General features: G+C 36.3%; 1 protein-coding gene, 1 non-coding gene and 1 pseudogene across 5 annotated transcripts; 1 reads left to right on the forward strand and 2 right to left on the reverse strand.

Annotated features, from left to right (window-relative positions):
* Positions 1-2,498: 2,498 nt before the first annotated feature.
* Positions 2,499-5,365, forward strand: C4H (cinnamate-4-hydroxylase). The gene is made up of 3 exons (XM_022054210.2): positions 2,499-3,384; positions 3,504-3,637; positions 4,599-5,365. The coding sequence occupies exons 1-3, from the start codon at positions 2,600-2,602 to the stop codon at positions 5,195-5,197; spliced, it is 1,518 nt and encodes a 505-aa protein (XP_021909902.1). The 5' UTR covers positions 2,499-2,599; the 3' UTR covers positions 5,198-5,365.
* Positions 5,366-6,705: 1,340 nt separating this feature from the next.
* Positions 6,706-13,978, reverse strand: LOC148268971 (putative glutathione S-transferase parA pseudogene; annotated as a pseudogene). 3 transcript variants are annotated; one of them, XR_015817250.1, is made up of 3 exons: positions 13,280-13,978; positions 12,772-13,077; positions 6,706-7,002 (listed from the first exon to the last, which is right to left on the reverse strand). The product of XR_015817250.1 is annotated as a putative glutathione S-transferase parA pseudogene, transcript variant X3 (transcript). The 3 variants fall into 3 exon arrangements; XR_015817249.1 differs by lacking the exon at positions 6,706-7,002 and adding an exon at positions 12,254-12,652; XR_015817248.1 differs by lacking the exon at positions 6,706-7,002 and having other exon boundaries at positions 12,254-13,077.
* Positions 12,519-12,634, reverse strand: LOC148268972 (small nucleolar RNA snoR100). The gene has a single exon (XR_015817446.1). It is a non-coding gene; the product is annotated as a small nucleolar RNA snoR100 (small nucleolar RNA).
* Positions 13,979-17,143: the final 3,165 nt, after the last annotated feature.

Genomic DNA, 17,143 nt, shown 5'->3' on the forward strand with positions numbered 1-17,143 from the left:
GGCCATGGTTTGCCTCGGCCTGACCGTTTTTCGGCTGATTTTACACATATCTCTGTGAAAAAACACTTAGAGAGTCTCGGTTGGCCAAAAAAATTAGAAAATCGAAACCTACCTGTGGTGGGGTTTCCGGGTGCAGCGGCTCTACTGGCTCTCCTTTGCAGCTAGGATTCCTCCTTCGGTCAAACTGTAGAAAATAGAACAGTGAATACAATGGTAAAAAATTCGCACGAAACAGAAACTTAGAAGGGGCTCATCGGAGGAGGTTGCGGGTTTTAGGCCGCGGTGGCCTAACCGGGCTTTACCCGTAGTTTTCGGTTCACCTGCCATTTGTTTTGCTTTGATATGAACACAAGAGTGCTGAGAATCAAATCCCGAGCGAGTATGAGAATTTTTACCTTTTTTGGCGGTTTGAGGTGGCTCTGGTGCGGTGGCGATCAGCAGTCGGCCTCCATCTCTAGCATCTAGCTCTTCTTCTCCGGTAGGGGGGTTGGCAGTTAGGGTTCGAATTATGTGTAATGTGAAATATTTATAGCTATCCCGCGTTAATATGGGTCGTCTATCGTGATCGATCTCGTCCGTCCGATCGCGCTTAAGAAGGAAACGAATCAGGAATGTTCATCGCGTTTGATCTTGACCGTTCGATTGTGCCTAAGTGGGAAACAAATTTGGACCGTTCATCGCGTTTGATCTCCATCGTTCGATCGCGCCTAAGGGGGAAGCGAATCGGGACCGTCCACACGCGTGGGATCGATCCTAGGCCGTCCGATCGTGGGGCACGTGGATTGCCAGTGTGACCTCCTGCCTGGCGCCAACATCAGCGTGGTTGGCCACGCAGCGTGCTCCGGTTTGTCGAAGCTGCTGACTAGGTGGTCCTACGTGACCGAACTTTCTCTAATTGCACTTTAACCCCCCTGTTTTTAATTTTTTTTTCAAAAATACCTACCGAACTCAAATTTTCACTCATTCTTCCCAAAATTATTTTCAATTTCGTCCATAATTTGTTTTTTTTAAATTCAATCAAATTGAAATAAAATAAAAAAATTTCAATTATTATATATATATATATATATATATTCATAATCCGTAAGCATCATCCTGGTCAATTTTCGGGATCGAGTGTTACAAAAAATCTAACGTTATTCAATTTTAAATAACATTTTCATAATTAAACTACTACTTGTTTAAAAGAAAAATTTATTGTTTAATTATTTTTGTGATCCATAATTTTTTAATTGGTGTTAAAAATTTTACTTAACATTACAATTTAACATATTAAATTAATATTAATTTTGATTTTAATTATTTTTTATTTATTGATGTGATTTATTATTTTTTCCTTCAAACACATCCTAAATCATATATATGATATTTTCATAAAAATTTTCCCAAACTTTTAAAATAGATTTAAACATTAATTTATAATAAAAAATAATAATGACCAAAATATAATACTAGTTATATTTTAAGGAGTAAGTTATATATTTCATGGTGGCAATAACTGCATGCTGTTATCATAATTTTTGGGAGGTAAGAATTTTTGTCTCCCGACAACATTGTACTAAGCTTTTAATGTTTAATAAAATTTAATTATTTTTTTAAAAATAGATATTTCATAACTATAAAATATATCATTTACATTAAAAAAAATTAGATATTTCATAACTATAAAATATATCATTTACATTTCTTCCCTCTTATGTCAATATTGATTAATATTAATCTCACGTGTTGATTTATGGGAGTTTTTTTTTTATTTTGTTTAGATCAATCTCATGTATTGATTAACATAGAGGTTTGATTTGATAATATATAATATATACAAATGATTTTAAATTATTAATAATGTAATTAATATGATAATAGATATTTATTTATCTAATATGTTAGTATATAATAATTTCTATTTAACTAATTTATATATAATAATATAATATGATAATTTATACAATAATTTAGTCAAATTTTTTAAACATAAAAATTGAACTTATTTTTAAGACAGTTACCTACTTAAAGCTTTTAAATGTAGATAGCAAATTTAATTTTAAGTAAACTATAAATTACATTAAATGAATTTTAAACTAAAAATAAAACTGATTAAATAATATCACAATGCAATTAATTTTTAACTGATTAAAGCTCTATAATTATTCAATATATAAACTCTTAATTATTATTTTTTTTCTTGTTACACCTTACTGATTCTACAGTAAAGAAAAAAAAGTAAAGTAATTTTTTTTTTTAATATTTTTGTCAATTTTTTTTAATCTGGTGGTCCCACGTTTACTCACAACATAATATAAAACAATATTTGTTCTCCTACCAACCCCGACCTCTCAGCCTACCTTACCTACCACCGGAACTCTCCCTTCCCTCTTCACAGAAGTCTGCCGTTAAATCTAACGGCAATGAACACCTGACACCTCACCCACTCTCCCACACTCGCGATAACGAAATAGATAGGCCACAAGACCCACCTAACGCCCACCAAAATCAACCCCCGTTTGGCTTATAAATCCCCTTCATCTTCTTCTTATTTCTTCAGTCACTCCCACCACATCTCCCATAAACTCGCCATTAATTGATCATCCATAACACCACCATGGATCTCCTCCTCTTGGAGAAGACCCTTTTGGCTGTCTTCTTCGCCGTCGTTCTCGCAATAACCATCTCCAAGTTCCGGGGAAAGCGTTTCAAGCTTCCTCCCGGACCCATCCCCGTCCCTGTGTTTGGCAACTGGCTCCAAGTCGGCGATGACTTAAACCACCGAAACCTCACAGATCTCGCCAAGAAATACGGCGACATATTCCTCCTCCGAATGGGGCAGCGGAACCTGACAGTCGTCTCGTCCCCAGAACTAGCCAAAGAGGTGCTCCACACTCAGGGAGTGGAGTTCGGGTCCAGGACCCGGAACGTGGTATTCGATATCTTCACCGGTAAGGGACAGGATATGGTGTTCACAGTTTACGGTGAGCACTGGAGGAAAATGAGGCGGATCATGACCGTCCCTTTTTTCACCAACAAGGTTGTGCAGCAGTATCGTTACGGGTGGGAGGATGAGGCGGCACGTGTAGTGGAGGATGTGAAGAAAAACCCAGAGTCCGCCACGAATGGGATCGTGTTGAGAAGGCGATTGCAGCTGATGATGTACAATAACATGTACAGAATCATGTTCGACAGGAGATTCGAGAGCGAGGATGATCCTCTGTTCAATAAACTGAAGGCATTGAACGGGGAGAGAAGCAGATTGGCTCAGAGCTTTGAGTATAACTACGGAGATTTTATACCCATCTTAAGACCCTTCCTGAGAGGTTACTTGAAGATCTGCAAGGAGGTTAAGGAGAGAAGGTTGCAGCTGTTCAAGGACTATTTCGTGGAGGAAAGGAAGTAAGTTTCTCTTAACTTTTTTCTTCTCGTATGAATAATTTTTTTTCATTAATCTTCTTCGTTTCCGAATTTACTGGTCTTCCCAGTCTGATAAACAACGAATTTTCCCAAAATTCCAGGAAGCTAGCAAGCACGAAGAGCATGACGAACGAGGGATTGAAGTGCGCGATCGACCACATATTAGACGCCCAACAAAAGGGGGAGATTAATGAGGACAACGTTCTTTACATCGTCGAGAATATCAACGTTGCTGGTATGTCCAAAACTCACCAAACCAAACGTGGCCTTAATCTCTGCATCTCTTTTGATTTGTCAGGAATACCCATCTTACTCCTTTTGCTATAATCTAAAACACAAGGGTAATTTCGTCATTTAAAACGGGGAAAAAAATTAATTATTAAAGAGCCGATTGCGATGAAAGATTTTAATTTGCAACCTCCAATTCGGGTCGGGGTGTGTCGCTCATTTAAGTCTTAGTCGGACAAAAATGCTCGGCAGTTTCGATTTTTATCCTTATATATATATATATCAGGCGGTGATTCTAATCCCTTAATTTAGATGAAGGGTTGAAACTAATTTTTTTTTTTTTTTAAATCGTTTTGATTTGATCCAAATTTGCAATTGGGTATTTATTATTTTGTTTGTTTTCTAACGTGAAGACTTTGCAATAATTAGTATTAGAAACGTAATAATTGAGGGTTGAATTCGAAATTCAATTTTCAGTTACTACAAAGTATTGACTTATTTTCTCAGAACACAATTCAAAGCACTTTTTTGAGAGATTATGTTATAGGGAAGAAGGGGGAGGGCTGGGCCTGGCGCTGAAACCTTGTTGTCATACGGCGCCGTGTTGCTGTGTCAAACTCAGCGACCGTGATTTGGGCTGACTAACCAAAAGGGTTGAATATTTTGATGAAGGAAAAAAATAAAAATAAAACTGATGGCGATGGGCGCTGGCGGCATTAAAATATAAGAAAATAAAGTGATTTTAGGTGAACCCACATAACGTGCAGTTGGACTCGTCCTACCAAATCCCAATCTCAAACTTAAAATTAGCCACCCACCTCAGTTATCCCCATATATATACACACACACACTCTACATCTTATCTTATTAAATTTAATAGGGTGGTAGGTTTTTAAATGAATAATAATTTAGAACTTTTTATTAAAGAATGTACTTTACTAATATTAATTAAATTTACAATGCAACAGCAATTGAAACAACATTGTGGTCAATCGAGTGGGGCATTGCTGAGTTGGTGAACCATCCTCAAATTCAAGCAAAATTACGAAACGAGTTGGACACAATGTTAGGCCCTGGCGTGCAAATCACTGAGCCTGACACCTATAAGCTGCCCTACCTCCAAGCTGTGATCAAGGAGACTCTGAGACTCCGAATGGCAATTCCTCTCCTCGTGCCGCACATGAACCTCCACGACGCGAAACTCGGGGGCTATGAAATTCCGGCAGAGAGCAAAATCTTGGTGAATGCTTGGTGGCTGGCTAACAACCCAGCTCAATGGAAAAACCCAGAAGAGTTCAGGCCAGAGAGGTTTTTGGAAGAGGAGGCCAAGGTGGAGGCCAACGGAAACGACTTCCGTTACCTTCCCTTCGGAGTTGGGAGAAGAAGCTGCCCTGGAATAATTCTGGCTTTGCCAATTTTGGGCATTACAATAGGTCGCTTGGTTCAGAATTTTGAACTGTTGCCTCCGCCAGGACAGTCCAAGATTGATACCTCAGAAAAAGGTGGACAATTCAGCTTGCACATTTTGAAGCACTCTACCATCGTTATGAAACCAAGATCATTTTAGTTTCACTGCGTTTTATTCCTTCGAAGAGTGTTTGGTATTGTCGTGAGACTGTTCTGGTGAAAACAATGGCTATATGAATTGAATTTGGTACGATATACAATCATGTAAATCTGTATTGAACTTTGAAATGATGAATTAAAATCTGTCGTATCAATAATTTCATCACAAGTTCTCATTTTTTTTTTTTTATCAAAATTATACTTGGAATATCATATTTGTCATTATTTATAATTTTAAATTATGTTCAAGAAAATTCAATCAATTTACTCTCAAGTTTGTCATATTCTTGATCATCAAGGCTTGCATGTTTCTTTTTGATAGACCACAATTTTTACTCTGTTAATTTAAATTATTTTAAATTTATTCTCGCTTATTTTATTGTGTTGAATGAAATAAAACTAAAAATCATAGTATTCCATATCTATACATATTGTGGAATATAAAAATAAAATCGTATATAAACAAATTAAAATTATAACATTTTTTGTTTTGAGTACTATGTACTGCAAAATTATGAATTTACATTTGAAGCTACAAATAAACTCATTATTTGTAAATGAGATCCGGTGAAGCTATAGGAGATCTAATTTAGTCAACGATATACTGGGTCCGTTTGTTAGGAAAATCATCTTTTCCAATAATATCCTGAATAAAGTTCTAATTAAGTCAGATTATTACTTTTTTAAAATTAATTTTAATAGTCATGTATTATTTATTATCCTATTTTTTACACTATGTAAATAATTATCTGGTTTATAATTACATTTTTCAATAATCTACCTCCGACGTACAAAACTAATATGACTGAAATCAACGAACGAATTATGATTTTGGTGAAAATCATAAAATTTTGGTGAAAACTTTGAAAATAATATTTCGAAGGCTAGTGGGTCTATAATCCATTAAAGAATCATCATTATCTTTTCAAGAATGTGACAAAGATTTTATTAGTACAACTCATATTATAAAACTCCTCAAAAGTCCATTTAACAAAATTACTGAGGCTCAATCCAACTATTTCTCGATGTTTTTGGTAAAAGCATGCATGGATTCCATCCGGACGTTTTAGAGTAAGCCCAGGGAACTGAGAGGCTCAAAGATCTCCGAATCTCTTATTGGTGGTTTCATATTATAGCTCTCATTTTTCTCACTTTGGAAGGAAACATGGTAGGAATGCAACGAAGGCTAACGTGATCGGTATTAGAGTACACGATCATATGAAATGTTCAAGCCAACCTTAAAATTTCAACAAGGTAGACCAGATTACCATCCAAATTTATGATACGAGAGATCCACCGATGACTATTTCGAATTTTGCATAAGGTGTGAAAATAGCTCTTATTACAATTCTCCAATACTAATCTACTCCGTATTACATTCTAACGTTCATTAAAGTACATAGTTGATGAAGAAAACAGCTAGACCAATAAACGCTGAGACAAATTTAGTGTGTGAGTCGAGTTATTGAGTGGAAGAAAGTGAGGAAGAAGAGAGAGTAGAAGAATATAGAAAAATAGAAGATATTTTCTTCTCATTAACTGAGGGTTTTTATACATGGAACTAATGTGTATTTACAAAATAACCCCCAACTTTACAGAAATAAAAAACATAATTTTTTTATTTACAAAACTACTTACTTTGTATACTCTAATACCCCCTTCGCAAGCTGAAGTATACAAATTCTGTATACCCAGTTTGGATACAAGTGCTGTAAACCTTGAAATGGAAAGTGGCTTAGTGAAACAGTCAGCCAGCTGATTGGAGAAAGAAACAGAGAGCAACCGAATGATGCCTGCCGCAACTTTCTGTCGAATGAGATGACCATCAATTTCTATATGTTTCGGTCGCTCATGAAAAATCGAATTTTCAGTAATTTTTATTGCTAACAGATTATCACAAAAAACTACAGCTGGATAAAGATTCACAAGCAGATCAGTAAGCAAAAAACGGAGCCATTGCAGCTCACAACTGATGGCAGCAAGAGCCCCGTATTCTGCTTCAGAGGAAGACCGAGATATAATTGATTGTTTTTTTGTTTTTCAAGAAATAAGAGCATATTCGAGAAAGACACAAAGTGACAGATTTATGTGAATTAGGACAAATGGCTCAATTAAAATCGCTAAAACCTTTCAATTTCAAAGAATTATGAACAGGATAAAACAAATTTTGTCCAGGTATGCCTTTTAAGTATTTCAAGATTCGATGAGCAACCTGTAAATGTATATGAGTAGGAGTTTCAAGAAATTGAGAAAGTTGTTGAACAACAAAGCATATGTCTGGCCATGAAGTGGTAATATACAAAAGCTTCCCCACAAGCTGCCGATATGTAGTGGAATCAACTTTGGGTGAGCCATCATCTTTCACCAACTTTACAAAAGGAACCATAGGAGTTTGAGTGGGTTTACTGTTAAAAAATTATTATCCTGAAGTAAATCCAAGGTATATTTGTGTTGACAAATATTAATTCATTTCTTAGACCAACTTCAAGACCTAAGAAGAATTTGAGCTCCCCCAAGTCTTTTATTTTAAACTGATCATGTAGAAAACTTTTGACAGATTGTATTTCTTCCATGTTGTTACTAGCTAATCACATAATCAACATAGATAATAAGAGCAATGACAGAAGAGCTAGTAGATCTGATAAACAAAGAAGAATCTGAATGAGCTTGAATGAAGCCTTATTGCTTCAAAGCATCAATTAATTTGAAATTCCATTGTCTGCTTGCCTGTTGTAACCCACAGAGAGTCTTTTTAAACCTACAAACTTGATTCTGTTAAGTAGAACTAAAACCAGGTAGAATAGTCATTTAAACCTCTTCAGACAAATCACCATGGAGAAAAACATTATTAATATCCAACTGGTGTAACAGCCATCCTTTAGCTGCAACAACAGCTAGTAAAGTGCGAATAGTTGTGACCTTAGCAACAGGAGAAAAGGTGTCCAAATAATCTATACCAGACTGTTGAGTATATCCCTTAGCCACTAATCGAGCTTTATACTGTTCGATAGATCCATCAACATTCCTCTTGATTTTAAAAATTCATTTACATCCAATAAGCTATTTGTTAGGGGGCAATGTAACCAAATCCCATGTTTGATTTTCTACAAGTGCATTAATGTCAGCTTGCATTGACTTTCTCCAATAAAGAGAAACAACAGCTTGGTTATATGTTTTTGGTTCCTGATCTTGGCTTATATCAAAGATAAAGGTTTGATGTTTGATTTTCTACAAGTGCATTAATGTCAGCTTGCATTGACTTTCTCCAATAAAGAGAAACAACAGCTTGGTTATATGTTTTTGGTTCCTGATCTTGGCTTATATCAAAGATAAAGGTTTGTTGTTTGTGTGGAATATGGTCATATGATAGGACATTAGAAATATAATGTGGTGAGAATACATTGATTCTGGAGTTCAGACCAGACACATGATAATCTTTAAGATAAGACGGTTGCTTTACTAGCCTAGTTGACTTTCTAATTGGTAGATCAAGTTGTGACTCTGGATGGGTCAGCTCTTCTGGTGTACAAGTGATAAATGTGGAGTCATTGTATATAGGAGAGGCGATTAAGGGTGAAGTAGGAGTGAGAGAGAAAACAAGACCAGAAGTGACTGACTCAGGTAGACTTCCATGGTTTGTATAATTTTATTGTACAAAATACTTGTATCATTATGCAACTCTGTTGTAAAATTATCAAAATGGGATAAAATAAATTTATCAAAGTCATTAAAAGGTATGGAAAGATATTTTCAACAAAATTGACATTTCTAAATATAAAGACTTTATGAGAATAAAGATCATAGATTCGATACCCTTTAATATGAGAAGGGTAACCGAGAAAAATACATTTGGTAGCACGCGAAGCAAACTTTGATCGGTTGGAGTCTAAGGTGGAAGCATAGCACAAGCAACCAAATACCTTAAGATGATGATATGTAAGGATAATATGGAATAAAAGTTCATAAGGTGTTTGATTGTTGATGATTGGAGACGAAATACGATTGATGAGGTATACCGCATGTAAAATACAATATGCTCAGAATTTGGTGGGTAAATTGGCTTGAAATCGCAATGGTCTTGCCACATTCAAGATATGCTGATGCTTTTTTTCAACCACACTATTTTGTTGTGGTGTATATGGACAAGAAAGCTGATGTATAACACCCTTACTAGCAAAACATTCGTGTAAATTGAATTCCTTATCATTGTCATATCTCAAACATTTGATTTTGGTTTGAAATTATGTCTCAGCATGAGCAAAAAAAATAATTATCAATTGCCTTGTTTCTCTTTTTGTCTTCATGGGGTATACCCATGTATACTCATATCATCAACAATGGTCAAGAAATAACGATGATCATAGAATGAGACAACAGAAAAAAGACTACAAATATCAATATATATTAAGTCAAAACAACAAGAACTTGTAGAGACACTTGTGAGAAATGAAGGTTTTCTTTGTTTAGCAAAATAACATACATCACAAACAAATGAAGAACAAGGAGTTGTTGAATCATTCAATTGATGTACCACTTGTAGCCTTGGTGGAGAAAGATGGCCAAGACGAAAGTGCCACATATTTTTTTTTTTGTTTACAAGAGAAGAACAGTCACGAAGGTTTGATTTATCAACAGAATGAGTAGAAGAAATTGGTTTTACAACAGAATTCACATTGTATATATTCTTGAATTTTGGCACTTCAAGATGATACAGCCCATGTCTTACCCTAGCTAAACCAATCTTATTCTGGCTATGAACATCCTGAATGATACAATAATGACGGTTGAATGTCAATGAAGAATGTGAGTGTTTTAACAGCTGACTAATGAAAATCAAATTGATTGTAAACTGGGGAACGAAGCAGGAATTGTGAAGGATGAGGTTTGGTGTAATATGTATTGTACCAATGTGTGTGATTTTAAGCATTTGTGAATTTGGTAATTTAATGAACATATTTTCAATAGGCATGTGTAAAGTGAACAACTCAATCGAGCTCAATATATGATCGCTAGCTCCAGAATTAACGATCCAGTCAACTAGTGCAAATGGAACAGAGGAGAAAGTAGTGTTACCTGGTTCAGTGGAAGGTTGGAACTTAGTAGAGAGGGTGTTGATTTGAGGAGTATTGTTGAAATATTTGGAGCCATTGATAGTTGAATAAGGCATAATATATTGTGATATTGATATTTAGTAAATGAGTATGGCAATGCATCTTGACCACTGCATTGTGCGTTAATTCTTACATGAGAATTAACTACACCAGATTCTAATTCATCAATTTGAGTGCTAACTTGACTTACTCTTGAAATGTTTCGAGGCTTAGGTTTATATCCCGGTGGATACCCATACTTCTTATAACACTTCTCTACTCTGTGTCTAGTGAAGCCACAATAAGTGCATGTTGGCCTCTTACCATTATTGAATCCATTATTTTTAGAATTATACTTCTTATTTCCTCCTATATTATTGCTAATGTTCTGTCCAGAAAACTGACATTTCTGTTGAGAAGCTAAAGTCTTGTTTACATGCAAAACATTTGAATCAAAATTCTGTTATGAAAGTCCTGTATCAAGGTTTTTCTCATGCTGTATAGTAAGTGTAACTACCCTACTCAGTGGAGGTAAAGGATCCTGAATTAGAATATGTAACTTTATAACGCTAAAAAAATTCATTTAATCCTCTCAAAAACCTAATGGTTCTATCCTCCTTATAATATTTTCGAACTGTTGTTCCAACACTACATAAACATTGCGTTTTACTGTCACAAGAAGGTCTATCACAAGGAGGTAGATGCCTTAGGTTCGAAAACTCATCCCACAATATCTTCAAATGTGTGTTATTTTGTGTGACTGAATAGGTTCCTTGTTTCATCATTGAAATCTCATCTTGGAGATTAGCTATTTTAACTGCATCACCTTGAGAATATCTATCATGGAGGTCCTTCCATAAGTCTCTGTAAAATCACGAACCTAAAGTTTTAATTTTAGCAAAAAAAAAAACTCAATTGGAAGAAATATCAAACTCTGATACTATATTACATTCTAACGTTCATCAAAGTACATAATTGATGAAGAAAACAACTAAACCAGTAAACGCTGAGACAGATTTAATGTGTGAGTCGAGTTATTGAGTGAAAGAAAGTGAGGAAGAAGAGAGAGTGGAAGAATATGGAAAAACAGAAATAAAAAACACAGTCCTTTTATTTACAAAACTATTTACCTTGTATACTCTAATACTCCGTACAAGCTTTTTGGTACCTAAACTTTCTTCCCTCTTTAGGGTGTTCAAAAGTCTAGTAAGCTTTGAGGGTGGATTTAGATTTTCGAGAAAGGAAGATTTTCTGGATTCCAAGAATTCTTCAAGGAAGGCAGTTCTTGTTATTAATAATGTGCCAAAATTTCGTATCATTCTACTCTTTAGCCTTTTTCATAAAATTGACAATACTCTCAAAGATGGGGAGATTAGGAGAACAAACTTGCTCAACAAAGGATTTAGACTCCGGGTGAGCCTCCAAGCTGCTCCAAATCTGAAGGGTCTCCAATGATCCAATGATTCTTGACTGTTCCCAAGCTTATTTTAATAAGGTAGTGGTCATGGTAGCACTCGGTAAGGGTGTTAAACTCCATATCCTAGAAGAGAATATGACTCAGAAATGAAGTAAACTTATGAAGCCTCACTTTCGCAGAGCCTTTCGTCCAGGTAGACCCGGGTCCTTTAAGATCCCAATTGATGAACCCATATTCTTCTATATCAAAGTGGAAGATGTAAGCTTGTCTATCATAATCAATGGAACCCTCAATTTGGTCCACCGGAGAAGCAAATGTCATTTGAATTACCAACAAGGATCCATGGATCAGAAATAGCATGATCCAAATCCTTAAGGTGGTTCCGAAGCTTACCAGCAAGGATTCATGAAGGCTAGCATGAACCGAAATGAAGATTCATTTGAAATTATTATGGGAAATTTTACAGTGAATACATTGTTTTAGGGCTTGTACAATTTAAATAGAGTAAGATTGCCTTAATACTCAAATTCTCTCAGAAAAACTAATCGCATTAGGACGAACAAACTGCCGAAAACCCAATTTATTTATGAAATTATTTGCATATCTGCTATTTGTGGAATTCATAACTAGATAAGATCTAGTTAAATTGCTAATCACATCAGATAAAAAATAATAAGTAGGAAGAAAATCCCGGAATTCATCGTCGCTGGATTTATTAGTTAACTACGCAGATAAAGTTTAACCAAATCGGATGAAAAAACCCTAAAATTCAACGGAAGGAAAAAACAAAAACTTGATGAAGAGAATAAGAACAAAAATGTGGGTCTAAACCAGGCCCCCTAATCAAAGCCCCAGGAAGAAGCTCATAGGGAGCAGACATGTCGACCCTTCGGAGTCCCTCTCCGTGCACACTACCATGCTTCCTTCATCCTTTATTCCAGAGCATCGGCTTATTGTACACGGTTTTAAATCAAACACATTCAGTATCACATGCACATAAAACCCCACAATCAGAGAAGATCAAAACTTGAGAAAATAACTCCAAAATAGAAGAGTTATGGAGCCTACCGACTGAAATCCTGAATCTACCGGAAGCCCTGACGAAGATGAATGCCCCTTTTGGTGAGTATTTATAGCGGAGACACTCATTTTAGGGTTTTTCCCCCTATTTCGAAGTTGTAAAATACCAAAAAGGCCATCACCATAACTTTGAAATTACAAAAATGCCTAAGCCCAATCGTTTGATGGCCTAGAAGTTTGAAGCAGAAGAAGTTCAAATTCTGATTGGATATATTTGTGGAATTCATAGCCCTTCTTTGCCCTGTCACTTCCCAAAGACATCTTAGGGCTTCTCCTTTCCTCAATTTCCAAGTTCTGAAATACCAAAAAGGCCATTAACTGCAAAAAGCCCGAATTCTGATTGCATAAATTTTAATGGGAATTTTTCACGGGCTTCCCTTTTATCCTCTTAACGCAAATAGAACTAGTTAGAAATGAGCATGATCAGTTGAGCAATGAAAAGGTTGTCTTTATTACAAGAAACAAAACAAGGGCAATAATAATAGTATTAGAAGACCTTATATTCCATATTTCTTCTTAAGCTCCAACACAAACTCATGAATTTTATAAGGGTCAGCCAGTGACTTGGACACACTTTCCAGTTGCGCGCACCGTTTGGCCCATGCCACGATCTTAGGACACGAAGCTTCGATGCTGAAACTCCCACAATTCTCCAAGCAATAAAACCAGCTGGTGAATGGCACGAGACTCACATCCACAAACCCAATGGTCTCCCCACCAAAGTATTGCTTCTCGCCAAGCTCCCCTTCAAGGGTCTTTAAGGATTCAATCAACTCCTGCTTTGCATTCTCTAACTCTTCCCCTTTCCCCGCCCATATCTTCTTCCCAAGTGAGAGTACTTTTTTGTCTGTGTAGTCAGCCCAGAACCTGGCTTTGGATCTCTGGAGAGGATCGGCGGGGAGCAGAGGAGATTTTTTATTCCAGACCTCATCGATGTATTCGACGATGATGAGGGACTCGCAGATGGGATTTCCATTATGGATCAAAACAGGAACGAACTTGTGAACCGGGTTCATCTCGAGAAGCAGACTGCTCTTCTTTTCAACCAAGTTCTGTTCCTGTCGCTCGTAGTCAAGTCCCTTATCGGCTAGAGCAATTTTCACTCTCATTGCGTAAGAACTTGGCCAGAAATCCAACAAGATCAATTTTTCCTCCATATTGGGTTGTTTTCAACTTGGAGAGAAACTGTGATTTCACATATTTATAGCTGTTAACTAGAGCCGGCCGGCCGGAGGTAGGAGAAATGACATCACCGCTTACGAATTCTTCATTTTTTTTTTTAAAAAAGATTTTTTTAATCTCTTGTCTTGTCTTCCAAGTACATGTTTAAGATGTTGCCATGCAAAAATCTCAATTAGTTTTTAAGGTTAATTACCCCATCAGATCACATCCTTATTACGAGTTCTTGAAGAGACCTCACTCTTTTAACTGGGTTTTTTCAGTATTAATTAAACCCAAGTTTTTTCTTTTCAAAAATAAAACTATAACTGAAGAGGACATATACTAAGAATATGTAGATATATATATATGTGTGCGTGTATGTATGCGTGTGTTTGACTCGATTGTACTTTTGCTTTATGAGTATTAAAATAATTATTAATTGAGATAAAATTTTAATTAAAAATTATTTCGTATTTGGTATAAATAATTGTAAAAAATATTATTATTTAAGAAAAAAAACTGTATATTTAGTGAAAATGATTTTTGAAACTTTAAATATAAATTTTTAATAAAAATTAATATGAATGTTATTTTTTAAAAAAAAATTACACATCATAATTTTTAAAATACTTTATATGTTATCCTGTTATTTATAAAAATATTTATAAAATCCTAAAATTAAAATAAAAAACTTATGTAAAAAGCACAAGCCTTTCTCTATAAACTTGTTATCATGATCAACACTCAAATTATTTATTTTCTCTGATCCAAAATGACAAACAAACTAACAAATCCTCATAACATACATTACAACTACTCATTTCATTATTAGAAATAAAACAAAAGCAACAATGGCATTCATCAACCTACTCCATCCCATACTTCTTCCGAAGCTGCACCCCAGTCTCATAAATCTCGTGAGGATCCGGCAGTGACTTGGCCACACTGTCCAGCTGCGCGCATCTTTCCGCCCATACCACTATCTTCGAACACTCACATTCAACGCTGAAACTCCCACAAGTCTCCAGCGCATAGAACCACCGGACAAAAGGCAACAACACCACATCCACCAACCCAAGTCCCTCACCCCCAAAGTAACGCTTCTCTCCAATCTCTTTTTCCAGAGTCTTCAAACATTCAAACAACTCCTGCTTTGCAGCCGCTAGCTCCTCTCCTTTTGCCGGCCATATCTTATACGGAAGCGGGGAGATCTTCTTGTCTATGTCGTCTGCCCAGAGTTAAGAAAGTTGTTTATCAAGCTAGACAATTCTCAGCACTGATGGAAGATTCATTTACTTGTATTTTGAGTTGGAAGATAAAATACATATGTATAGAGCTCCTTAGCTCTTGAAGTGCTGAAAAAAATATCAGCAAGGTAAGAAACACAGAAAGACAAAAGTAACATGGAAATGTAGCTGGTACATGCAGCTTTAACGGTTTCCAGTCCCGGACGATTTGGCACTAAGGAGGAGGACGATTGCATTCCAGTTGTCGGCCATGCGTGTTGGTCGGTGATCTGTGAGGTGAGATGGCGTGCTGATTGGAGCTTTCCGCTGAGCTGGACAAGTTGGCACACTTGTCTTTAAGCAGAGACTGATGCCAGTTGTTCTTAACATTCCCCCTCAAACTTGTCAAGGGAAGCGGTCGGTGAACTAATCCAAGTTTTTTCCTGAAATACTTAACCTGTGTTTGTGACAGATTCCTAGTGAAGCAATCTACGGTCTGATCGCACGAAGGCACGTATTTAATGTCCAGGGCTCCTTTTGTTACTTGATCGCGGACAAAATGAACGTCCGCTTCAATGTGTTTGATTCGTGAATGAAAAATGGGGTTGCTTGCAAGAGTAGTGGCACTCATATTGTCACACCAGGCTATTGGAGTTTGTGATGAAGATATATTTATCTCTTTGAGTAGGGACTCCAGCCATATGATTTCACAGGCAAGAAGGGTCAACGCTCTGAATTCGGATTCTGCGCTTGATCTTGAAACAACACTTTGCTTTTTAGAGCTTCAAGAAACTAAAGTTTCTCCAAGGTAGATGTAGTAGCCTGAAGTCGACTGTCTGTCATCCCTTGAGCAGGCCTAGTTGGCATCCGAAAAGCCAACAATGTTTAGTCTATCACTGGGTTTGATGCGAACGCCGACATCGGTTGTTCCTTTTAAGTAACGAATGACTCTTTTCAAAGCTTTCATGTGATGGTCAGTGGATTTTTGCACGAATTAGCTAAATTTGTTGATAATGAATGATATGTTAGGCCTTGTATGAATTAGATATTGGAGAGACCCTATCATTTTCCGATAGGAAGTTGGATCTTTCAGCTCTTCCCCTTCTCCAGTAGACAACTTGTTCCTAAGAACAGCCGGTGTTGGACAAGCCTTGGCCGATGACATGTTATTTTGTTTAAGGAGGTCTTTTACATATTTTGTTTGGGTGAGAATAAGACTAGTGTCATCACGGGTTGCCTTAATGCCGAGGAAAAGATGGAGGTCTCTAAGGTCTTTGAGAGCAAAGGAGTTATGAAGTTGGTTGACAATATTTTGCATCATTTCTGGTTGGTTTCCTGTAACTATTATGTCATTAGTGTAAATTAGGATGAAGATTTGAGTTGTCTTTGTGAGAAAATGAAAAAGGGATATGTCTTCTTGTGAGTTTCTGAAGCCCCATTCGATCAATGAGGAATTTGAGCTTGTCAAACCACGCTCTTGGGGCTTGTTTCAGACCGTAGAGCGCTTTGTTGAGTTGACAGACTTGGTAGAGATGTTTGGGATCTTCGAAACCTTCTAGTTGTTTCATAAAGACAGTCTCTTCTAATTCTCCATTTAAGAAAGCATTGTTAATATCTAGTTGTTTGATATTCCAACCGTTTGTTACAGCTAACACTAGGATTACTCGAAGTGTTGATGCTTTAATTACTGGGTTGAAGGTTTGATGGAAGTCTATTCTAGGTGTTTGGTGAAAATCCTTTGCTACTAGCCTTGCTTTCCATCGTTAGAAGCTACCATCAGCATTGGTCTTAATTTTGTAAACCCATTTATTGCCAACTAGATTCATTTTTGGTTAATAAGGGACTAGCTTCCGTGTTTGATTGTTTCTAAGTGCTGATAGTTCTTATTCCATAGCTGATTTCCAGTGAGGAATTTTGAGTGCTTCTGCAATGGAGGTGGGAGTTGTAAGGTTGTCAATAAGTACTGCTTTAAA

The sequence above is a fragment of the Carica papaya genome, chromosome 2 (genome assembly GCF_054855325.1).
Source record: "Carica papaya isolate Zhongbai chromosome 2, ASM5485532v1, whole genome shotgun sequence".
Classification (NCBI taxonomy): domain Eukaryota; kingdom Viridiplantae; phylum Streptophyta; class Magnoliopsida; order Brassicales; family Caricaceae; genus Carica; species Carica papaya.